This window comes from Sphaerodactylus townsendi, linkage group LG04 (genome assembly GCF_021028975.2).
Source record: "Sphaerodactylus townsendi isolate TG3544 linkage group LG04, MPM_Stown_v2.3, whole genome shotgun sequence".
In the NCBI taxonomy this organism is placed as follows: Eukaryota; Metazoa; Chordata; class Lepidosauria; order Squamata; family Sphaerodactylidae; genus Sphaerodactylus; species Sphaerodactylus townsendi.
The window spans coordinates 140,506,492-140,532,602 of record NC_059428.1 but is presented as its reverse complement, the minus strand read 5'-3'; the positions used below and the strand labels follow the sequence as shown (position 1 = coordinate 140,532,602).

Genomic DNA, 26,111 nt, shown 5'->3' with positions numbered 1-26,111 from the left:
TTGGAGTGTACAGGCTAATCTGAATTCCCCAGATAAGCCTCTACAGTTCAGGTGGCAGAGCGGGGAATCAAACCCGGTTCCTCCAGATTAGAGTACACCTGATCTAAACCACTATGCCACTGCTGCTCTTTTCTGGGGGGTGGGCTCTATGGCGTTATACCCAGATAAGGCCCATCCCCTCCCCAAACCCTGCCTTCTCCACCCTCAACTCTCCAGACACTTCCCAACGTGGAGCAGTATTTAGCCTTTGCAAGTTACTCTTGAGACTGATTTTTCAGGAAAAAAATCATGTTTTTCAGGAAAAAAATCAAAACCATGCACATAATCACAACACAATGTACAGATAATAAAGAAAGGTATAATATAAACACAATCAGTCACGAACAAAAAACTATACCCAAGCTACAGGCAATGCCAAAAGTGCAACATTTAATACAAAATGTTTGATTTTATAACTATTTTAATAATGTAAATGTTATTAATATTTGAGAATAGTTACCTTTTTTGCACAGATTGGTTTTAAAGTTTTAATGGACTGTTATATTTATTTGCCAATTCTTAAGTCACCTATTATATGTGAATAAGACTTCCTTGGAATACTAATTATTTGTTATATTCTGGAATGTGTATTAACTTATTTGAAGTTTTATGAATGGTCTATGACTGCAATATATAAACATAAAAATAGGAAAAATGCAAGCATCTCAGAACAGATAACAAAACCAGCCAGAATGTCTAAGACAGTTATATAGTCCACGATTGTGCAAAGTGTCCAAACATGGGACTAGCTTGCCACAGGTGCTGATTTCGTGGTAAAATTATTCCACTTCTTCAGCAATAGATTTTAATCTTGCCTGTATACAGAAGAATATCCCACCCCCCACCCCCCCACCCCCCGCATGGAGCCACGCTTATTCACGAGTCAGGCTCCAGCCCCTCTTCCTGGCCCAGCAGCAGTGGCGCGACTTTCTTTCGTAAAGTAAGCACTTACTTTGAATGTGCTTATTCACGAGTAAGAGCTCGGCCAGCCCCTCTTCCCGGCCCAGCAGCTGGGGCGTGAGAGAAACTTGCGCAGGCGCAGCAGCTGCTGGGCTGGAAGGCATCTGGTCAGGTGGGGGCAGTGGTGGGATCCAAAAATTTTAGTAACAGGTTCCCATGGTGGTGGGATTCAAACTGTGGCGTAGTGCCAATGGGGCTGGGCAGGGCACGACGGGGGCGTGGCCGGGCATTCCAAGGGCGGGGCATTCCTGGGTGCAGCCGCTGCACCGGTCCTTGGGCGGGAAATGAATGCACACAGGCGCAGGCTGCCACGCACGCCGGTGCACCTCCTGCTAGACTGCTTCAAGTTCTGCACGCTACTGCTGAGAGGAGGGGCATAACTAAGGCCAAAATCACGTGGCAAAATCACCAATTAGTAACCCCCTCACGCATGGTCTCTCAAGTTCAGTATTGTCTGCTCAGATTGGCGGCGGCTCTCCCGGGGCCCCGATCTTTCACATCACATACCAATTGGTCCTCTCCACTGGAGATACCAGGGTTTGCACCTGGGAGAGACCTTCTGGACGCAAAACAGACGCTCCGACGCCCCGCCACCGCCTATCTCTGAGCTGAGTTTATGCAGAGCTATGCCCATGCTCAGACGCTTCTGAGTCACACCAGTCAGCAGCCATTAGTGTCACTGGGGAGTGCTGAAATGAACACCAAAGGGCAGGGTTCCATTGAAACCCAGCATTTATTTAGTTTATATGATTGGTGACTGCTCTTATTGTCTATTTGGCTGATCGCTTGTGGAGAGGAGCAGTTACAGAGCCACGAGGGAGGGGGGAGGGGTTTGTACAATTCAAATCAGGCTGTGTGAGCAAGTCCAAAGGGACTTGTTACAAAGAAATACAGAGAGGCAACCTGCAAAACTACCCCGAACAGCTTGGCAAAACAGTTTGAGGAATTGTTACCCAAAGTGGTGGGAAGTCTCTCCCTTTTAGTGTGGGGAAATGAGCTGGAGCAGACTCTTGGCTTGCAAAAGGTCGGGCAACATGGGGTCTTGACTGCCTGCCCTATTGATATGAGAGTTCAGCTTTTGTATAGAAACACGTAGGAGAGTGGATCAAAATATAACTTTTTAAATTAAGGGATAAAAATGGGGGTACACAGGCAAACAGTAAAACAGCAGTACACACACCCACAGTCCCCGGATCCTGGAGCAGAACTGTCCAATGAACAGGACTCAGCAACCCGTGCTTAGCTCTGTCGAGCAGCATCACAGACAGAGGATACTGAACTCTGTCTATTGGGAAAGGGGGCTTCTTGTAGGTAGGCAGAAATTGACCCTCAGGGTTACGCAGAGTGATCCTAAAGGGATTTCCTGCCTTTCCTGGGAAGGACAAGAGACAGACATTGACTTTAATGGTGGGTCATCAGTCTAATGGGTTTGGACATCCGCCTGACGTGCCCACGGAAGTTAGCTGAAGAGATTACAGCTGTGAAACAAGGATAATGTGAAATAAGGTGGTCGTTAAAAGGGTTACTCAGAGGAAGAAACATCAGTACAATACAGGGCAGGTAAGCTCATTAATACATCCTTTGTCTTCTTCGGTTTGAGTGGCGCAGGGCTGGAGAGGGGAACTCTCTCCACACAAGATGTTATTTGTAGACTGAATCCTGTCAGGGAGAGTGCGAGAGGGCATGATGCCAGTCGCTTTGGAGGGAGTCTGGTCTGGACCAAGTTCTTTTTCCTTGTAGGGTGCCCAAAACAAGCTTCTCTGTTTTGGCACGGCTGCTGGGCATCTCGAGGTTGGCTGAGGTGGCAGAGGTACCACTGTCTGTCTTAAAACAGGGGCCCTCGGTCCACGACAGGCCAGTCTGACAACGTTATCACTGAAAAATCAGCTCCCTGTTCGCAACTGGCAAATGAGTCATGATAAAGCATGCATAGTCTGTACCATTTGGTGTGGGTGGGACTAGAACATGGCATGCATATGGTTTTCAGTCATGAGCAAAAAACCTATACTCAGGCTTCATGCAATGCCCAAAATGCAACATTTAATACAATAAGAAAAATGTCGGCATTTCAAACAGACTACAAAAACAGCCAGAATGTCTGGTTGGCCATGGTGGCAGGGGCTGATAGGAATTGTAGTCCATGAACATCTAAAGAGCCACAGGTTGCAGACCCCTGGTCTAAGACAATTATGTGGCCCACCATTGCACAGAGTCCAAACATTAGACAAGCTGGCCGCTGTTGCCTGTTTCATGGTAAAACTGTTCCGCTTCCTCCACAATAGTTTTCAGACTTCAAGCATACGTCTGAGCCTAATGGAAACTGCACATCTATGAATTCATTATAATGCGCAGTATATCTTATGACAGTGACTTCTGAATATTCAGACAGTGGTGTATTTGCCCGGGGACATGAGGTTACCCATGTCCCTGGGCGCAACTAATCTGGTCATGTGGGGGGCACAAAATTGGCCCCCCACCCAGAGGTGGGATCCAGCAGGTTCTCACAGGTTCCCGAGAGTCGATTACTAATTATTTGTGTGTGCCGAGAGGGGGTTACTAATTGGTGATTTTGCCACGTGATTTTTGCCTTAGTTACGCCCCTCCTCTCAGCAGTAGCGCGCAGAACTTGAAGCAGTCTAGCAGGAGGTGCACTGGCGTGCGTGGCAGCCTGCGCCTGCGTGCATTCGTTTCCCGCCCAAGGACCGGCGCAGCGGCTGCATCCTTGCCACAGCCCCGCCCAGGAATGCCCCGCCCTTGGAATGCCCGGCCACGCCCACATCATGCCCCGCCCAGCCCCATTGGCTCTACACCACAGTTTAAATCCCACCACCAGGGGAACCTGTTACTAAAATTTTTGGATCCCACCACTGCCTCTACCTAGCAAAAGCAAGGCTATGACAGGTCACACGCTCTGCTGGGCCACAAGAAAACCCCTTTCCCTTTCCACAAATCTAAGGTTGCCAGCTTCCAGGTGAGGTCTGGAGGCCTCCCGACTACAGAGACCCCCTGCAGGAAATGGCGGTTTTGTGGGTTGACTTGAGAGCGTCACAACTCCGCTGACCTCTCTCCTTTGGCACTCCACCTTAAATCTCCAAGAATTTCCCAATCTGGGGCTGGCAGCCCTGAACCAAATCACCTCAGAAGCGCAACCCTCTGAGCGGAGCACGCTAGCAAAGGCAGGCGCCTGCCACAACGGCAGACATTTACAAGGTCTGGCTTCTCGTCTTCCGCCTGGATCAAAACAACACAATTATCCCATTAGGGAGGCTGTCTTAGGCCGGCTTGTGCTGAAATCAGCTTCTCTTCGGCCCAAAACTGTGTAACAGCCACTTTAAAAACCGATTTGCAAGCCAACGGCTGTCTACTGCTTGGAATGACCCAGATCTTCAGGACTGGGGAGGCTGCTAAGCACGACTCCTGAGACGAAGGTCCCTCGGCCACCCGTGCCCAAGGCACCCCTTCTTTCTTTCCCCGCTGCTTAAGATCAGCGGAAACAAACATCACTGGAAATCTGGGCATGCTTGACCTTAACTTCAGAGATAGGGAAAATAATCAATCTGACTGCAAATGTGTGTATTCAAGCCATTCAAATGCGTGTGTTCAAATGCGTGTATTCAGCAGGACATAGAGGTATTTCCAAATCTGAACATCTGACCTGAAAATGTCCATTCCAAACCTTTTCTTGTATGGCTCCAGTAGTGGGATTCAGCCGGTTCGCACCACTTCGGCAGAACTGGTTGTTAAAATGGTGCTTGTAAACAACCAGCTGTTAAATTATTTGAATCCCAAAACTGGTTGTTAAATTATTTGAATCCCAACACTGCATCCCTCCCTCCTCTCTCTTTCGCCCACCCAATTTTTCCTGAAAATGTTCTTTAATATGCTGGGGGTTTGGTACACTGGCATATGACTTGAGATGCATGTTAAAGTGATCGATGATATGCATCCCAATTCTTTTCCATCGTCACTACTTCAAGGCCGGTTCTCAAACATCCCTCGGCACGACCGACACTGTTCTTTCTACCCTTCTTACGTTGACTCCCTTGAACACACCTTGCTCTTCTGCCCCAAATACTGAAGGGCAACAGGTATATTTGGAATATATAATCCTGTCAAGCAGAGTAACGAACAGAAATGTGGATTGTGCGGCACGTCAAATTAGAACAGTTGTCTCTCAAAAGACCAGCCGTTTTACCTCAGAAGTTCATAAGCATAAGGGGAACTTCACTTAACTGAGAGAGAAAACATATACGGTATGTACATTAACAAAGTATCACAAATATGCAGTTCGGTTGTGATACAATATCTTTGTCAGAGCACTTTTACATAGCATTTGATTTACAAAGCACAGAGAACATCTTTTCACTTAGTCAGGCAGTCAGAGCAAGCTAGCAAGTGAGGGAACCGAACACTACCAACGGTTTTTTAACTGTCACCTTTAGAACGTTCATGCAGCTTCCCAGAATTCCCTGCTGCTGCTGCTGCTGCTGCATGCAAACAAGGCTGGAAATTCCAACACCTTTAGGGCCAACTTCTCTGCCTGAACCCTGGTAGGGTTCTCAGACCTTCCTACCAATGCAAAAATGATTTTTTTTGCTCAATAATCCTGAAGCTGAAATAACTGAAACTGTAGCCAAATTTCTACTGTGTGTTTTAGATTAGCTTCTCTTCCTTTCTGTTCACATAATTCACACCATTCTGTATTGGATTTGCCCCTATCCTTTATCCCTATGTTGTACATGCCCTTACAAAGGTCTCCAAATTCTAAATTCTTCTTGTAGTATGCATCCCACACCGAAACACTGTCCAGCCCATCCGGAAACACAGGGCCAGGGCAAATCTCTAAAACAAATAAAACTAGCAGCTGTCAGCTGGGAATGGCTCCCCGAAATATATGCGTATATTAAACAGGAAATAAATGAGAGGGTCTTTGCTTGTGTCCAGCAGCAAAGTAAGTTCCAGCTGCTGTGTCCATATCGTTAGCTATTTCCTTGTGTAACATGAACACGCACATCCACTCAAGTTTTTAAAACAGCTGGGTTCCCCCTCCCAAAAAAACCCGTCACTACAAATGTAAACTAATATCAGCAGTAATTTTTAAAAAAGCATAAGACCGTGGTGGCGAACCTTTGGCACTCCAGATGTTATGGACTACAATTCTCATCAGCCCCTGCCAGCATGGCCAATTGGCCATGCTGGCAGGGGCTGATGGGAATTGTAGTCCATAACATCTGGAGTGCCAAAGGTTCGCCACCACTGGCATAGGACGTAATGGAGATGGTCCCTGCCTTTTAAATGTTTTTATATCCTATTGATTCTGTGGACCCTGAGACCTCTTGTCTCTCTAGAAAGCAGACTGCATTCGCTATCTTTCTTTCTTCCACCTTTCCCACCAGGATGGATGCTACAGTACGAAATAGGGCGGCCGTAGAGCAAAGAGCAAGGCATTTGTCGCTTTGATCCAGCCAGAGTTGTCGTACCTTCAGGTACTGACGATCTCATCGAAAGAATTATATATAGCTTTTCTGCCAAGATGTGATTTGAAGGCAAAAACCGCAGAGATCAGCAAACCTTTAGAATGTCAGCAGCATCCCTTCAGGTTTAGCTGCAAGGGAGGTCACTGAATGAATGATAACCGCCCCCCCCCCCTCCCCTCCGGCAACGTTTTCTACTGCCACTCATTTGAGTACTGTTGGGAAACAGGATTGCTTTGGCAGGGGGTTGCCCTCCCATAGGGAGTAGGTGAAAATGCTCAGCTAGGCTGTCATGGATGCACAAGGGTACACAAGGAGACGCTGTCTCTCCCAAGGGTATTGCAGTTCACAGGCCATCTCTGAACACATGCGCCACATGTCATCAAAAATATAAGGTGAAATAGTGAAGGGAGAGGAAATATAGCTTGTTTACTGTTTAAGTACACTTAAGTGGGGTGCTGTCTGATTTCCGGGCTGTATGGCCGTGTTCTAGCAGCATTCTCTCCTGATGTTTCGCCTGCATCTGTGGCTGGCATCTTCAGAGGATCCTCTGAATCCACAGATGCAGGCGAAACGTCAGGAGAGAATGCTGCTAGAACACGGCCATACAGCCCAGAAACCAGACAGCACCCCAGTGATTCTGGCCGTGAAAGCCTTCGACAATACATTTAAGTTATGAAAGTTGATATAGCTGAGATGGTAGTTCATTATTAAAAGAAATTGTATCATTTGGATCTTTCTTTTTTTAATAGCTTCACAACGTTACTTTGCGTGATTTATGAATATTGGAATGTAATTAATTTCTTGTTTGAATAATTGGGGAAACTTTAACTATTTGACGTGTTTTCTGCGTGTATCTAATTGTTTTTAGCCACTAACAACATCTAGGACATTCTGAACACACTTGGTCATAAAATATACTACATTCTTCTCCAGTGTTCTCTTTCTGACTTCCAGAAACAAGAGAGACACTGTTTTTCAAACGTGCCAAGACTGCAAGGAGAAAAAAAGCCCTCACGTGTCTGCCTTACCATCTCCAACGAACTGCAAGAGGGCCAGGTCGATGGGCCTCTTCCACGGAGACCCTTTCTGGAGGGCAATGCCATAGCCAGTGGTGGCGAAGATGTACCCACTGCCGATGGTCACCAGTTTGCACCCCTCGTCCCGCCCGGCCTTGTAGTTCAGCACTGCCGCGTCGTAGATGAAAGCATCCAGCTTCCTGAAATCAAAGAGGGAGTTTTATCAATCAAACCGATAACAGCGGGAGAATGTGCTTCTTTTACCCCCTCAAGGTTGGAGAACTTTAGAAGAACCCCTTGATCAGAACACTCAAAGATCCACAAGCAGCTGAAGGGGAGGTTAGACCTTTATAGGTGTCAAACTCAGGCCCTCCAGGTGTTCGTGGACTACGATTCCCAGCAGCACCTGCTAGCATGGCCAATTGGCCCTGGTGGCATGGGCTGATGGGAATCATAGTCCATGAACACCTGGAGGGCCTGACACCTGTGAATTTGCAGCTGGGCAGCAGGTAAACTGGGGCTATTCTGTAAGGGGCGCCAGGTTAATCGCAGAGAACGTTTGCCACAATCCTTGGAATCTTCCACTTAAAGGGAGGAGGGTGCCAGGAGACGACCTTGGTGGGCCACCACTAACCAGAGAAGGTAAAACATGGATGGGTGAACCAATGGTCTGCCTTGGTCCACAGTCAGGTGACTGGCTCTTCCCCAAGTTCCTCCTCTACCCCAGTGCAGAGCAGAGCCAACAAGAAGAAGAAATGTTTGGATTTATAACCTACTTTTCTCTACCATTCAAGTGTGTCCAGTTGCAAAATACTGTGCAATATTACCTAAGGCCTGACAACGTATTGTATCTTCAATTAATTAAATCCTGTAAATTCTCTGTTTTACTTTTCTTAACTTTATTGTAACTTTTTTATGATTAGAAGAAGAGAAGAAGAAGAGTTGGATTTATATCCCCCCCTTTCTCTCCTGTAAGGAGACTCAAAGGGGCTTACAGTCTCCTTTCCCTTCCCCCCCCCCAACAACAAACACCCTGTGAGGTGGATGGGACTGAGAGAGTTCGGAAGAACTGTGACTAGCCCAAGGTCATTCAATTGGCATGTGTTGGAGTGCACAAGCTAATCTGGTTCACTAGATAAGCCTCCACAGCTCAAGTGGCAGAGCAGGGAATCAAACCCAGTTCTGTAGATTAGAGTGCACCTGCTCTTAACCACTACACCACGCTGGCAAAATGCTGTAAATAAATCTTATTATTCTTATTATTATGACCTTTAAGGAGTCTCAAAGCAGCTTACAAACTCCTTTCCTTCCCCTCCCCACAACAGATACTTTGTGAAATAGGTGGGGCTGAGTTAGGAGATAACTGTGACTGACTCAAGGTCACCCAGCAGGAATCATGTGGAGGAGCGGGGAAACAAATCCGGTTCAGCAGATAAGACTTTGCTGCTCAGGTGAGGAATTCATTGACTCATGGATGCAAAGAGCTGGAGGAGACCCCAAAGACCATCCAGTCCAACCCCCCCCCCCCGCCATGCAGGAACACACAAGCAAAGCATTCCCATCCAGCCTCTGTTTAAAAACCTCCAAAGAAGGAGACTCCTCCACCTTTCAAGGCAGCTGTCAAACAGCCCTTACTACTGGAATGTTCTTCCTAATGTTTAGGTGGAATCTCTTTTCCTGCACCTTGAACCCATTTACTTCCAGTCCCAGTCTCTGGAGCAGCAGAAAACAAGCTTGCTCCCTCCTCAACATGACTTCCCTTCAAATATTTAAACCTTCTCTTCACCAAACTAAACATCTCCAGCTCTCGGAGTCTCTCCTCTGAGGGCATGGATTCCGGACCTGTTACCATTTTGGTTGCCTTCCTCTGAATTAAAGCCACTTCTGATCAGAGTTCACTGCTCTCAAGCACCACACGACACCAGCTCCCGTCCTCCAAGGAAGGTCATCTGCCCCAACTCTCTCTTTTTGTCTTTTTTGGCTGTTTTTATCTCTTTGCCTCACACCCTGCTTTTCTGAATAAGATATTTATGTTAAGTGCCATCAAGTTGCAACTGACTTAGGCTGACTTCCTTTCCTCTGAATCACAGTGTCAAACTCACGCCCCTCCAGATGTTATGGGCTACAGTTCCCATCATCCCCTGCCAGCATGATGCTGGCAGGGGATGATGGGAGCTGTAGTCCATAACATCTGGAGGGGCGCGAGTTTCTGAATGAACTAGGGAGGGGCAAGCACACCTTTTGCACATTTCTTCTTGATCCCAGTTTGACTGATTTTCCAGGCCCCATTTTGCTGCCGGCATTGAGGATCTGTTTGTTTCTTCTCCCATACCGTACTTCTTTTCCATTTCTTTGCAATTTATATAACCATTTATATGGTCGGGGTAGGAAAGTGCCATCAAACCACAGCTGACTTATGGCGACGCCCCCCTAAAGGTTTTCAAAGGCAAGAGATGTTCAGAGATGAGTTGCCATTTCCTGTCTCCATGTGGGCTGAGAGAGTTGGGAGAGAACTGTGACTGGACCAAGGCCACCCAGCCAGCTTCATGTGGAGGAGCAGGGAATCGAACCAGGTTTCCCAGATCAGGTTTCCCACACCATGCTGGCTCTCAGCCATTCATATGCGTATTGTTCATTCTGCAGTACACACCATGTTGACTCTTGAGCCAATTTGCAAAAAGGAGTACCGTTCGCCTTCAGGGAGCAATTTGGTGCAAGAAAACAGAACGTGCTGTGGAATGTGTCGCCTTCATGAGCGGGGTTTCTACCAAAGAGAAGCAGGAACGCAGTGGGGAGGTTCAAGCTGAACCTGAAAACTAGGGCAATTCCATAGCATATAAATCCATCCAATGTGCCTACATTGTTCTACCAGCAGCAACTGACTCAGACCTCACGACAAGAAAAGATCCTTTTAAAAGCTGAACAAAAATATAAAAGACGGGTGGGGGGGGGGAAAGCAGGTGGAATGGGGTTGTTCCTTAAGGATTGCAAAACAGGGCCCACTTGAGTCTACTAACCAACAATTGCATGTCGCCAGGTAAAAGGTTTCTGCCCCATACAAGTATATTTAGCAGTGGGTTATGATCAAACACCCAGGTCAGGAAGGATTCCGCCAGTCAACAGACAGAACGGATCCGGGTTCGCCAGTGCTTTCTTTTCCACCAGCGAGCAATGTGCCTTTGTGGCAAATCCCCGGTTGGTTTCTATTCTTATCCCAAAGCATGAGAGAGACACAGGAGGGGGAAGATTCAGGCACTCCCAAACGGTTGCCGGCGGTTGCTACCCAGATGAGCTCGCAAGTTCTGCGGCAGAAAGAGGAGCAGGGGAAGGCAAAATGCTAGACTTTGCATTCTTGAAATGTAGCAAGGAGCTTTTGTAGTTTGGAAAAGGCAGGCAAAGAACGAGGAGAAGACGAATGCAAGAAAGCTGTGAGTTGCCTGTAGGTGAAACAGTCTCCCCAGGAAAACAGTCACTTGTATTTGTATTCAATGTATACCCCACCCTATCCCTGAAGGGCTCAGGGTGGCTAACAACATAGTTAAACAAGATACATCATAACAAATAATACTAATAAGATGCATAAAAACTAAAAATAGAATCAAATACAGATTGTTCAAGCCTAACAATATGCTGGTAACAATAACAGCAGCACTATATCAATACATATCAATATAAATCAAACTAAACTCTTGGGAGGGTTTAATTGGGGTTATTGCTGACGCCATTTTTACTGAATCTACCGCTGTGTTTTAAATTCTTAAATTTAAATTATTTTAATTTAATGGGGGTTTTGTCTGTATATATTGTATGTAGAATCTGTGTTGTGCACCGCCCAGAGCCCTCCGGGGGTTGGGCGGTATAAAAATCCCATAAATAAATAGATAGATAGATAGATAGATAGATAGATAGATAGATAGATAGATAGATAGATAGATAGATAGATAGATAGATAGATAGATAGATAGATAGATAGATAGATCCAAACTATATCAAATACATTAACAACCAATCAATATATTAACAACAATACTTAACAATATTAGCAGCCAATCAACATATCGAAATATAAATACATGGACAATATCAAGTAGCAATATATCGATACATTTGCAACCATACGTTTCCAATGTGTCAATACATTAACTCCATAGCATTAACAGTAAAAGGAAAACATCAACAATGAAACAATGACCACTCCACATTAAACTATAACTGTGGCAAGGGAAAGACAACCTAACTCTACTAGAAGTCCTAGTCTGCCGCTGCGGGGAAGCCTCTGCCACCCGACTCCTTGCTACTTGTGGATTCCTTCTCTATGCCACAAAATCATAGGCTGTTTTCATACATCCAGAGCAGTGGGGCTTCATTGGCATGGTTCATGCCGATGCAAGTCCCGGGGCTGTTCGCATGAATGGGGCCGTCCGCACAGCTGCGCAGCCCACAAACACCTCCTTACCTCCTCCTGGCTTCCATAAGAACATAAGAACAAGCCAGCTGGATCAGACCAGAGTCCATCTAGTCCAGCTCTCTGCTACTCGCAGGGGCCCACCAGGTGCCTTTGGGAGCTCACACACAGGATGTGAAAGCAATGGCCTTCTGTGGCTGTTGCTCCCAAGCACCTGGTCTGTTAAGGCATTTGCAATCTCAGATCAAAGAGGATCAAGATTGGTAGCCACAAATCGACTTCTCCGTAAATCTGTCCAAGCCCCTTTTAAAGCTATCCAGGTTAGTGGTCATCACCACCTCCTGTGGCAGCATATTCCAAACACCAATCACACGTTGTGTGAAGAAGTGTTTCCTTTTATTAGTCCTAATTCTTCCCCCCAGTATTTTCAATGTAACACCCTCATGGCCAGAGCGACGAGTGCAGGGATGGAGGCCAGGAGGCATGTCCCCTGGCCTCCACAAAATGACAGAAGCCAGGAGGAGGTAAGGAGGTGTTTGGGGCCAGCGCGGGGAAAACGCTGCCTTCCACCTGCTGCCGTTCGCATGGCAATGGGTGGAAGACGCTGCTTTTGAAAAACCTCGCTCCCCGAGCGAGGTTCAAAAGTGGCGTTTTTGCAGCACTTGGGCAGCACGAGCGCCTGCTGTGTGAACAGCGCCCTAGGGACAGTGTTTTTACCGTCCTTAGGGCGCTGTTATCGGGCTGTGTGGAAACAGCCCTAGGGCAGTGGTGGCGAACCTTTGGAACTCCAAATGTTATGGACTACAATTCCCATCAGCCCCTGCCAGTTTGCCAATTGGCTGTGCTGGTGGGGGCTGATGGGAATTGTAGTCCATAACATCTGGAGTGCCAAAGGTTCGCCACCACAGCCCTAGGGTCATCTGAGGCACCCTACTCTGTGGTGTATCAATAATGGCAAATTCAGACACAAACAGCCTTGTTCCACGCCCGTTATTGGCAACGTTTCTGTCTTGTGGTGTATGATATTATCATTAGTTATTTCATTCTCTACTGCCAGCAGCCAATGCTCTCTGGGCGGTTTGAGAACAAGCATGAAACAAAGCACAATAAATAAGAGTTTTTAAAATGTTCAAAGTGCAACATGATCAAACTAAAAAACACCACACCACACAGTTAACGAAAACATAGTCCGGGAACAAAAGACGACCTGATTAAACATATTGGGGGGAACTGCGGGCGGTGAATGGACTTGTCTCTACCGTCTTGCCCCAAGCGGGATCCTTTACAACAAACTATTAAAATGATTTCCAGGCAGAGCAGGTCTTGAATGTGAGCGGGAAGAAGGTGACCCCTTTAGTTGAGGGGAGAGGAAGGGAGCAAGTGTGGAAACTGGAAGAGGTGAAGGAGAAAAGAGGGGCATAAATTGAATGAAATAATCCGGGGGGGGGGGGCAGCATCTCTCTTTCTGGTGGTCTGATGCGGGGTAGCGGATTCCTGCCTTCATCTTTGCTCTCTCTATAGGTTGGCAGGTTCGAATGTCCCAAGTCTCCAAGCACAGACAAAGGCCCTTTCCTCACAAACCTTTTAAAATGTTTTGAAGCAGGAAATAAAATGTTTCCTCTGTGGAGTTCTGTGCTGTCCCCCCCCCCCCGCCCCTTTACGTTCTGAAAACGTTTTATTTCCAGCCTCAAAACATTTTAAATTAATCCCCTTTTAAAACAATTCTTTAGTCTGAAATGCTTTCAAGGTGTCTTCCCTTGCTGTGCGATCATATTTACTATGTTTTATTTTTCCCACTGCCATTCTCCACGCCTCTGTGGCATCTCCAAATGTCCTCCTTGGGACCATTTTGTTGCATCCCTGAGCTCTCGCAATCCCCCCTCACCTGTTTATTTTTGTGTGTTTTTTATTGGGGGGGGGGTTAAAATTTTTGAAGCATCTTGAGCTGTGGAGGATTATCTGGGGAACTAGAACTAGCCTGTGCACTCCAACACTTGCCAGCTAGGTGACCTTGGGGGAATCAGCTTTTTGGAGTGTTTGTTGTGTGGGGGGAAGGGAAAGGAGTTTGGAAGTTGAGGCTCCTTACAGGAGAGAAAGGGGGATATAAATCCAACCCTTCTTCTTCTTTCAAAGAGATCGTCCCTGCATTTCCCCCCTCCCAAAATCATCAGGGATGACAAGAGATTATGCAAAAAATATATATTGAGAGCTAAAAGGTGGTTCATGACCAGGGATTCAGATCCGAACCACAGGAACCCCCACCTTACATGTCCCCCCTTTTCTGTGCTTCCCTGTTCCATGGGGGGGGGGCATTCCAGAACCAAAATCTTGGGAGCAATTCAGAAGCATCTCTGCAAAAGAAATTATTGGAGCATGCTGTACCAGGCTGTTTCCACACAGCACGGAGGAGGAGCACAAGAGTCAGAGTTTAACACCATGGCTTGAAAAGAAAATCCCCCCTTCTCTCTTTTAGAAATTTGGAATATCCAGCCCTAGAAAGATTTCCTCTGAGCTTGAAAACACACACGATGCCCTGCACCAATTTGGCCACTGCTGATCAAACCCGTGACCCTGGGTTCATTCTTGGCAGGGGCGTAATGCCCATTGGGCAAGGTGGGCAGCTGCCCAGGGCACCACCTTGTGGGGGGCATCAAAATGCAGGGTTCTTTTTAGGTATTTTTAGTGGTTTTCCATTTTTGGCCTGCAGGGGGCGCAGTTTTTAGGCGTATCATCAGGACACTGTTCTTATGCTACCCCCCAAGTTTGGTGAGGTTTGATCCAGGGAGTCCAAAGTTATGGACTCCCAAAGGGAGTGTCCCCATCCCCCATTGTTTCCAATGGGAGCTAATAGGAGATGGGGGCTACAGTTTTGAGGGTCCATAACTTTGGCCCCCCTGAACCAAACTGCACCAAACTTGGGGGGGTCCCATCAGGACAGTTTCCAGATGATACCCTGAAATTTTGATGCCAATACATCAAAAAATACACCCCCTGCAGGAACATCCCAGAAATTTGCCCAAGAATCTTTGTTCTGCATTGAGTTTTCTGTATTGCTGTCAATGGGGGGGGTTGCAGGCTGGGGGGGGGGCACATTTCTGAAGGCACAGTCTCAAAACTTTCAGGGTCTGAAACTTTGGACTCCTTGAGCCAAACCTCACCAAACCTGGGGGGGTAGCATAAGGACAGTCTCCTGATGATACTCTGAAATTTTGGTGCTGATATGTCTAAAAATGCACCCCCTGCAGGCACCAATGTCCTGGTGCAAAAAAAAATTTGGTCTTGGTGGAGTGGCCGCCCATGGGGGGGAGCATTCAACTCAGGTTTTGCCCAGGGCTACAGTTTGCCTCGTTACACCCCCAATTCTTGGTTCTGCATTTTGTGCGGGCCACAAAATGAAACTTTTGTCTTTTCAAATAAGGCTGCGTGCCTGTTCCTCTGGAGTTCGCAGTTGTCATCGTCCCCCAACACACCCTTTGCCGTGCTTCTTTCTGGGAAGGGAACAGAGACCTGACTTCTCCCGTTGTTCCACGCTGCTGATAAATGGCACTTCCCAGCACCTCTCAAGCAGTCGGCAGGCGCTGGGAAGAAGCGTCCCCGGCATGTTGCGTCTTCTTAACCCACAATAAGTCAAAGTGACGGAGAAACATCGCTCACACACGCTCTGGAGTCATTCCTGCGCCGGTTGCGCGGCACCTCTAACTTGTCTTTCCCTGTCACCGGGACCACCCACGCCCAACGGTGGAGCTTCGTCTGCTTTCCCCTCTCAAGGAGGCCTGCGTCAAGTAGATTGTGCTGTCATTCATTGTGCAGGATTGTCAACAACATTACTTTATGCTAGGGGTCCCCAACATGAGGCCCTGGGGGGGGGGGGACACCGAAGCCTGGTGGTTAAGGGGTGCTCCGGTGCAACCTGATTGATATGTAAAAGGCCTTTCTCTTCTTCCTTCCCATCCTCCTCTGATGTTTATAGCTTTGACACCGGATTGTAAGATAACTAGGCTAAGTGACCCTGAGGAGCCTCTCTTCTTCAGAGAAACAGGATGCGGCTGTGTCTATCCCTATCACCACCCTGAGGCGCCAAAGCCTCTAAGCCAGTGATGGTGAACCTATGGCAAGTCATGTTCATCATGTGGGGGGCAGAAAATCACCCCCCAAACACACACACATCTAGACTGGCCTGGGCCACAGAGCATTATGTGCGCACACCGCAGTGAGAAGGGAGGTCTCGGCTGGTGGGCCTAGTGCCTGTGCTCCAGGTGGCTGCTGCCCGGGAAGGGGGGAGCGCAGAGGAGGCAGAGATGCTAGAGAGGCACAGAGTGGTGCACGCGGGACTTGCTGGAGGCTAGAGCAGGCTGGCCCCTGCTCGAGCGGGTGGGGCGGAGGAAGAGGGAGCCAACCAATTTTTTCTGAACTAAAACCTCAGCATTCAGGTTAAATTGCCGGGTTGGCACTTTGCGATAAATAAGTGGGGTTTGGGTTGCAATCTGGGCACTCGGTCTCAAAAAGGTTCGCCATCACTGCTCTAAGCAACTCTTTTCATACTTCCTCTGGGAAAGCAGGACGGGGGACTGGGCATGGATAAAGGGGCCAAGGAAGGCCAGGCCAATCAGAACTGGTTTTCTCAAGCTAGGGGTTTGCTGCCTTTCAATAAATGCTACTGATCAAGAATCCGGAGTCCGTTTATTGACTGAAGGTCTGAGACCTAACATTAAAATCATATTGCTTCGACAGCATCGGCCCGCAAAGTGCCAGTTCAATTTCACCTGTTTCCTGGAGTATTGTTTAAATCACCTCCTTCTTCCCTGGATGTTGGCTTCCTTCGTGTGCGTGGCTCCTCCCCCTGCAAATGCCATTTTGTGACAAGCGTCAACATCTGCGGCAGACATTTTATGGTGATGCCCTGGGTCAGGATTCCAAAGGTGAACACTGGCGCAAAACAGTTGAGGACTGCCGCTTTATGCCATTGCTAAAATGAACTAGTTTATGCCCCCCTCCGCCCCGCAAATTGTTTCCAGTCCAGGCCAGTCCAAGTGCTTAAGTCAGGAATTCATTATGTCACAAAAGGGGACCCAGGAGAATGGCAGTGGGGGGTTCCTCCCCCAACCCACATGACCACACCTTTGCCCTGGCAGCTCCCCTCAGGTCTCTCAATCCTGCCTGTTGGAATGATGGACGCAGCTCCCCCACACCAGCCCACCTGACCACAGCCTCCCTGCTTCAACTATGGCAGCAACTCCCTTCAACAGACCTCTCGAACCCAGCTGCAGCTACAGCAGAGAGGCGCTGTCTGCACATGCTCAGATAATGCTCCTCTGTTGTGGGGGGGGGGGATTGCCACCATTTCCGTTTCCCACTCATCCAGATTTTTCCACAAACCTGAGGGGGTCCCCAAAATTTGCAGAAAAAGCCTTCCTTCTGTCTCTAAATAAACCCCATTTGCAGATGCAAGAATCCGCAGATGAACCCACCACAATTAGATATTATTATTGTAGATTTCACAGCTGCCAGATCTTTAGCTGGTTGTTGGCCTTCATTACAATTCGATCCTCACCCAGAAGCCTAGGAAGTTGTATCGGAGTAGTATTCATGCGGATCCCAGCAGGGCTGCCTTCTGAATTTGACCGATGTTAATTTTGTCAATTCGAAGATGTTTCAAGTGCTGCCCTAGTGTTTCTGGGATGGCGCCCAGCGTGCCAATTACCACTGGGACGACCTCAGCTGGTCTGTGCCATAGACGCTGAAGCTCGATTTTCAAATTGTGGTATCTCGTGTTCTTTTTCAATGACCCTGCCGTCACTGGGGACTGCTATGTCGATGATGGTCACTTTCTCGTCCTCAATCACGGCGATGAATAATAATAATAATAATAATAATAATAATAATAATAATAATAATAATAATAATAATAATAATAATAATAATAATAATAATTCGATTTAATAGACCGCCCTACCCCCAGATTTTTCTCTGCCCTTCCGTTCACTTCTCTGTAAAACTATCTTAACAATCTTAAAAATGAGGAGGACTTGTCATGTGAATTCTGGGATCAGCACTGTTGGGGGCCAATTCGACTCCTTTCTTGTTTCACACCTTCACTTCCCTTCCCCTCCACCAACGCTGACGAAGCAGTTTTGGATGGTATTGCATAGATCACCGTGACGAGAATCTTTCTCTGCTGTGTTTCAGTGCGCTCCTCTGCACGAAACAACGGACTGCAAGAAGCGGGCTGCAGCCTTTCAAATACAGTGGAACCTCGGTTTTCATTGCCTTCGGTTTTCATCGCTTTTGGTTTTCATCGATTTTTTCAGTGAAAAATTTGTCTCGGTTTTCATCAATTTGCAGTAAGGGGCGGGGGTTTGTGGAGAAATATCACCTGGACAAAGCTGTTGCAGGCCGTGTCCATCCCACCCTTTGTTTCCCTCCTTTGCTCTCAATATGCTATTTCTTCCTTTCGGGTCATTTTGGGGAATTTCCCACTTTGGATTATTTACAGATCCATAATTTATCTATTCTTGAGCTTGCTTGGAGGTTCCAGCAGAGGAGCAGAACTGTTGTACACCCTTGAACGAAGAACGGTACACTCCTGTCTGGGATGGTTGTCCTCTTCCACCGAGTGTGCAGCGGTGGAGGAGGGCCAAGCCAGGTAGATCAACTGAATCAACCCTGGCGATCCATGGGGTGACAGATGTGGCAACCAGATCACCCTCACATCCCATAATTTATCTATTATTTCGGCATTACTGGGGGGTCCTCCCCCTGCTCTGACTTTCTCTACGGGCAGCTGGATTTGGTTTCTTCCATGGGGATCTGCCATTGGGTATCTGGGACAGCCCAGAATGGGACTCCAACCTTGCAATTAACTTTATCCAGTGGTGGGATCCAAAAATTTTAGTAACAGGTTCCCTTGGTGGTGGGATTCAAACTGTGGCGTAGCACCAATGGGGCTGGGCGGGGCACGACGTGGCCGTGGCCGGGCATTCTGGGGGCGGGGCATTCCTGGGCGGGGCTGTGGCAAGGATGCATCCACTGCGCCGGTCCTTGGGTGGGAAACGAATGCATGCAGGCGCAGGCTGCCACGCACACCGGTGCACCTCCTGCTAGATTGCTTCAAGTTCTGTGCGCTACTGCTGAAAGGAGGGGTGTAACTAAGGCAAAAATCACATGGCAAAATCACAATTAGTAACCCCCTCTCAGCACACACAAATAATTAGTAACCTACTCTCGGGAACCTGTGAAAACCTGCTGGATCCCACCTCTGACTTTATCCTGTCTCAATTTTCAGACAAAATCTACTACACTGATATCATTACTTAACAGGGGTGATCAGGGACGGTTCAGTGTTTGCCTGCCCACATTTATAGCACAAACCTTTCTCCGAGTGAAATTCTACTTTCCGCTGAATTTAATGGACTTAGAAGGGCATAAGTCTACTGTTAATCTACTTAGTAGATGATTGTAAGGTCTGATTTCTGTGGGTTTCTGCTCTGTGTGAGTTCTTGTGCTCGCTAGCTCACAGCCTGCCAACAACCAGGTGCGTTATCCGCTATTCCCTGGTGCTGGCCTCTTGAAGGCCACATTCTCAAAACTGCTTTTTTGCTCGCTGCCTGGACGGGAGTGGGAAGGGGCAGTGGTGGAATCCAAAAATTTTGATAACAGGTTCCGATGGTGGTGAGATTCAAACAGTGGCGCCACCGCACACACGCACCTCCAGTCCCTATTGGGCAGGGAGGTTGCTTTAGTAACCCCTTCTCGGCACTCAGAAAAACTTCTAGAGAAATGGTGAGAACTGGTTGGATCCCACCTCTGGGAAGGGGGGAAATGATTATATGGATAACAGCTCTGCTAAATGGGCAGGGCTGTCTTGCAACTGTTCCTGACCTGACTTCTGCCTGCAATAAAGAAACCTTTACAAGTGTCTTCATTGCCTGGTCAAGGGGGTCTTGACAATGATCAAGTAAAGCAAAGTACAGCATAAGCTGCAAGTAGCTCCTCACCTCTTAGGAATAACCATTGACCTAGGGGCGTAGCTGTGTGAAACGGTGCCCGATGCTCACATGGAGTTTGGGGCAGGGGCACAGTTGAACGCTGGCTGGCACAGCTCACCCTGCCCCCAAACTCCACATGGAATTTAGGAGCAGCGGGGGCCCATCTGATGCTGACCTCAGCTCACCCGGGTCCAGGTTTAAACTGCTTCCAGGCTGCGATTGAAAGCTCAACCAGAGCCTAGCCGAAGCCAGGTTCAAAGTGAACCTCCAATTCACGTCTGACTCAGTGTGGAGATTGGGGGTGGGTCAATCCCTGCTGGTCATCATTCAACTCCACGGGGCCTTCGGGGGTGAGTGAAGTTGCAAAGCGGGGTGGCCCTGCAATGCGACCCTCCACGTGACTTTGGGAAGTGGGGCCTGGGGGATCACAAAGGCCCCACCCCCACCCCGCACCCTCTCGCTATGCCACCGCACTGACCTTTTGCGCTTTCCTAGATCACGGCCAGTAAGCATCTTTTCACACTGTTATTTTATTTGACTCATAGGCCACCCCTCCCCATGGAAGTTCAGGGGGGCTTCCAACATTAAATAAAACAATGAAACAAACAACCACCATACAAATCAATACAACAATTGACACATTCATTTCAGATGGCATGCAATTCTCCAGTAGGGTCCAATTATAGTTACCCCCTTTTAAAAAAAAATATTTTATTGATATTTTGGAATTATTACAGATTTATATTGCACATCTTATATTTCATCCTCCATATCCTTTCCCCCCCTTTTTTCCTCCCTCCCTCCCCCCTCTTCTTTTCTTCTTTAGATGTGCAGCAGCAGGTCCATTCTTTTCAATCTTCGTGTCCATTTTTCTTCTGCAATTCCAATTTCGTTTAACCAGTCCTTGAATTCCATCCAGATCCACTTCATATCTTTTCGTTTTCCTTGCCATATTTGGTTTCTTGACAGTATGTCAAAAATTTCTAATTGTATTTGCTCCCATACATATTCCAACCATTTCTGCATTGTCCAGATTTTTTTGTGTCTTTCCACCCCAATGCTATTACTGCATGGGCCGCTCTGATCATAAGTTTGAAAAACTTTCTCTTTCTTTGTTCTATTGTTATATAATCCAATATGCCTATAAATAATAACAATTATAGTTACCCCTGACCACATTCATGCCAGGTATCAAAGGTATCAAAATTAAAATACAGAGGAGAGGGCGGGGGAAGGAGAGGAGAGTGTGTGTGTGTGTGTGTGTGTGTGTGTGTGTGTGTTTGTTTTTAAGCTAGAAGACAGTTTTTCCTTTTCAGGGCACTAATTCACTACAAATGCTTTTCCATTATTAGTACATATGGAGCAAAATGCCCCAGAAAGCCTTGGCAGACTTCATGAGTCCATTTGCAAGGCTGATTTTGTCCAAAACAAAAATAAAATTACAGAGCGTTGGCTCTTGGCCACAGAGCTGGCGAAGAGAGCAACAGGGAAGAGAACTCGCTGGGCCCAACGTATGGACAACTGGACAGCATAAGCAGCAACCGCAGCAATCCTGGGACCAGTGGTGGGATTCAAATAATTTAGCAACTGGTTCCGGTGATGGGAATTCAAATAATTTAACAGCTGATTGTTTACAAGCACTCTTTTAAAACAACCAGTTCTGCCGAAGTGGTGAGAACCTGCGGAATTCCACCACTGCCTGGGACCTATAAATATGGCCATGTACACACACACACACTCACACTCACTCACGCACGCACGCACGCACGCACACACACAAAATCTTTACATGATCTATCTTTCTGTGCTCCGTGCTCTTCTTATGCCTGTTCTATTGATCTGAACTCATTCTGTCTGATATAACAAAGTAGATAGTATAGAAATAACCTTCGTCATTCCTGTACGTGACAAATGGTAACCAACCCCTTACGCCCCCATCCAAACAGCTTCGTTAGTACTTTTTGTTTTTTTGTAAAGTAGAGCAGACTATTCCTCCCCTCCTGAGATTGTAAGATTTGCCTGACTGGGTACAACGAAAGGTCTGCTTCCCGTGGCATCCTGTTTCCAGCCACGATAAAGGTAAAGGTCAAGTTTCCCCTTCAGTCGTGTCCAACCCTGGGGTACCACTGCGAGCAGTGATTTCAAAGGCAAGCCTCTTTTGTGGGGTAGTTTGCCATTGCTTTCCCTGGCTATTCTTTACCCCCTAGCCATGAGCTAGGAATCAGTGGTAGCGAACCTTTGGCACTCCAGATGTTATGGACTACAATTCCCATCAGCCCCTTCCAGCAGGGCCAATTGGGGGCTCGAACTCCTGACCGTGTGAGTGGCAGTGCAAGCACTTAACCACTACGCCACGCGGCTCCTACTCTCCAGCCATGAACCAACCAGCTATCTCCAAAACCTCTCAAGCGAAGCATAAAGCAAGAACAGTTGCCCTTAGCTAGTAATCAGAGGTAGACTATCCCTGTATATGGGTGCTCTATTCATCTAACCATGATGGATGCATCCAGGCAGAGCTGGGGGCCCAGGCAGCTGACGACTTTGGCACCCGCAAGCGCTCTTCAGTAGTGAGAAAAGTGAGAAGTCTTGAATGAACTTTTTTATTTACCAGGCACTGGAAACAATGTGGAAAATCAAAATAGGCGAGTTCTTCCAAAGGAGAACCCCCGAAGCTTGTTTAATGCCAGGCATCCATTTGAGCCAGCAGAGATGGAGCCTTTCACCATTTCTGGCAGCTGTCAAAATCTGGTGGCCGAGGCAGTCGTCTATAAATCTGCCCGGTGTCTGGACAGGCCATTTTTCCTGAAATTTGCCAGCTTCCCCTTTCAAAGAAGAAGAAAAAGAGTTTGGGTTCATATCCCCCTTTCTCTCCTGCAGGAGACCCAAAGGGGCTGACAATCTCCTTGCCCTTCCCCCCTCACAACAAACACCCTGTGAGGTAGGTGGGGCTGAGAGAGCGCCGAGAAGCTGTGACTAGCCCAAGGTCACCCAGCTGGCGTGTGTGGGAGTGTACAGGCTAATCTGAATTCGCAGATCAGCCTCCACAGCTTAGGCGGCAGAGCTGGGAATCAAACCCGGTTCCTCCAGATTAGATACACAAGCTCTTAACCTCCTACACCACTGCTTGCTCCATGTTTGCCCTTTGAGCAAGCCATTGAGCTAATACCCGCTGGAAGTATAAGTTACTTAAGCAGCAGGCAAAGGGATATTTCCATGTGTCCGTCTGGAATCTACTGCCCCTGCCCCCAAATGATCTCGTAACAACAAGGCAGCTCCGTAGACGTCCTGACTGCTTTCCAATCCTTTTTTCTAAAATGCAAAGGTCCCCTCTTTCTTAAGCGACTATTTGACCTGCTTCGTTTTTCTGGGCCTCTGTTCTGCCAAAAGGGAGCACCTCGGAGCTCATAGCTGCTCCACGAAAATTAGACTGGAATGCTCTATATTTAACAATTAAAACCAATTTGCAATAGCCCCGGCGTCTTTTCTCCCGCAGGCCGCCGTGCCCGGGGTGAACCAAGTTTATTCTCTAGAATATGGTAATCTCTCAGACGCACCATTTTATGTCACCGCTGCCCTAACTCAAAAGACATGGCGCTCTGTCACTTTCACGAACACTCATATTTCTGCTTTAGAACAGCCATTTTTAAAACACACACACACACAAAAAAAATACTCAACAGGAGCTAAAACAGAAAACTGCATTCTGGCTTGTCAAGCCAACAGGCATCTCACGACCCTCGAGAGCCAAGCAAAGGAAGCTGCGCCGCGAGCCGCTCGTATGGACGTAGGGTGTGGCAGATTCAAAGATCCCCCCCCTGGGTTGGGGGGATCCTGCTTGGGGGATCCAGCTCAATTTCACCACCATGATTGGTCCACGCAATCCACGCTTCCAAACTCTCAAAGGGGAACCACTAAAATATAATCTGCCCCCACCCCTCGGCCACCCCGCAAATTCCACCATCGGCCACCTTCATACCACCACAGATGACCACAAGTGAGGCAGCAGGTGCAGGGATACACCTCATTAGATGCAGGGCCAGGAGAAGCCCTTTACTGTGACACACACACACCCCGGCTTCTGTTCCAGGACTTTTTAATCAGACAGGCGGTCAGTGTCTCACTGGTTTGATCCAACATTCAGTGTGACATTTGTTGCTTTATAAAGGGCCAGGATAAATAAAAAGGGGGAAAGCTTTTGTTCGTTCATGTGCACTGCGATGGATTTGACTGTAACCAATATGGTGGAGGGGTCAACGGTTGAGAGCAGTGGTTAAGAGCAGGTGCATTCTAATCTGGAGGAACCGGGTTTAGATTCCCCGCTCTGCCGCTTGAGTTGTGGAGGCTTCTCTGGGGAATTCAGATTAGCCTGTGCACTCCCACACATGCCAGCTGGGTGACCTTGGGCTAGTCACAGTTCTTCAGAGCTCCCTCAGTCCCACCTACCCATAGGGTGTTTGTTGTGGAGGCGGGGGGGAGGGGGGAGGGAAAGGAGATTGTCAAACCCTTTGAGTCTCCATACAGGAGAGAAAGGGGGATATAAATCCTCCTCCTCCTCCTCCTCCTCCTCCTCCTCCTCCTCCTCCTCCTCCTCCTCCTCCTCCTCCTCCTCCTCCTCCTCCTCCTCTCCTTCTTCTTCTTCTTCTTCTTCTTCTTCTTCTGTAGGATCAGGGAGACCCGGTCTGGATTCTCCACACTGCTGTGAGTGATCTCAGGCCAGTCACATGTAGAAGAAGAAGAGTTTGGGTTTATATCCCCCCTTTCTCTCCTGCAGCAGACTCAAAGGGGCTTACAATCTCCTTGCCCTTCCCCCCTCACAACTAACACCCTGTGAGGTGGGTGGGGCTGAGAGAGCGCCGAGAAGCTGTGACTAGCCCAAGGTCACACAGCTGGTGTGTGTTGGAGTGCACAAGCTAATCTGAATTCCCCAGATAAACCTCCACAACTCAAGCGGCAGAACGGGGAATCAAACCCGGTTCCTCCAGATTAGAATGCACCTGCTCTTAACCACTATGCCACTGCTGCTCCTCACAGGGTTGTTTGGAGAATGTAATGGAGAAGGGGATAATGCTGTAAGACACTCTGGCTGATCACCCACTTCACCCTTGCCCCATTCTGGGCCAAAAGTCCCACCAGAAGTGCTGTTGCTTTACCCGGGAGAAGCGAGAAGCGTGCACGGGGCAAGAGAAAGCACATCGGGACAAGAAATCTCCTCTCTTGGCACACTGCAAAGAAGGAGTGCATTGGGACAAGATTTTTTGTCCCAACACACCTCCTCGCTCAGCGCGCCGCAAAGAAGCAGCACCTTGGGACAAGATTGCCTTGGCACATTTCCGGTCCCACCGCCCGCCTCAGCACTGGTGGGTTATCAGCCTTCTGTTTCCCCCATTTGGGGTAGAAGAAGAAGAGGAAGAGTTTGGATTTATATCCCCCTTTCTCTCCTGTAGGAGACTCAAAGGGGCTGCCAATCTCCTTGCCCTTTCCCCCCTCACAACAAACACCCTATGAGGTGGGTGGGGCTGAGAGAGCTCCGAGAAGCTGTGACTAGCCCAAGGTCACCCAGCTGGCGTGTGTGGGAGTATGCAGGCTAATCTGAATTCCCCAGATAAGCCTCCACAGCTCAGGCGGCAGAGCTGGGAATCAAACCCAGTTCCTCCAGATCAGAGTGCACCTGCTCTTATACAGAATATATAATGTATACAGAAGTGGTATACATTATTTTTAATGTATAAACCTCTTTGTCAAGACCTTCAGAACATCCTGTGAAAATATAGAAATGCAGTAAAAACCACACGTCAAACTTTTTCAAGTACCTGCAGTTCAGATTACAGAAGCCAGAACGGAGGAGAAAGGATGACTCGCAATTAGATTAGGCGGGAGCCTGCTGATCTTAGCTCCTTGATCCATCCCTGCAATTTAACCAACACTTCACCAAGTGGCTCAAACAGAGAGGAGGACTTTTCAAGGTGCTTCGTGCCCCCTCAGGAAGCATATCAGTGGTATATAAATAAGTGAAGTAAATAAATGAAGTAAATAAATTATGGAATCCCCGCAGTCACCAATTTATCCAGGGACCACAAGCGCCCGAATATTCTCTTTGGATTTCCCGATCCCTGCCCCCACACGGGATAAAATTGTACTTGCCCACCTTGCAAAGATATAAGCAACACCAAGGTAATGTGTCGAGATAGTTTTAAAAGTGAATCTGAAAGATCGTTCGAGGGTGAGATTT

At 47.8% G+C, this 26,111-nt stretch overlaps 1 protein-coding gene across 1 annotated transcript in view; it reads right to left on the bottom strand.

Moving 5' to 3' along the window:
- Window positions 1–26,111, bottom strand: part of GRIN2A (glutamate ionotropic receptor NMDA type subunit 2A) — a 299,483-nt gene that overhangs the window by 12,091 nt on the left and 261,281 nt on the right. Inside the window, exon 12 of the mRNA XM_048493435.1 lies at window positions 7,505–7,692. Coding sequence (XP_048349392.1) covers window positions 7,505–7,692 — 188 coding nt within the window. The remainder of the gene's footprint in view (window positions 1–7,504; window positions 7,693–26,111) is intronic.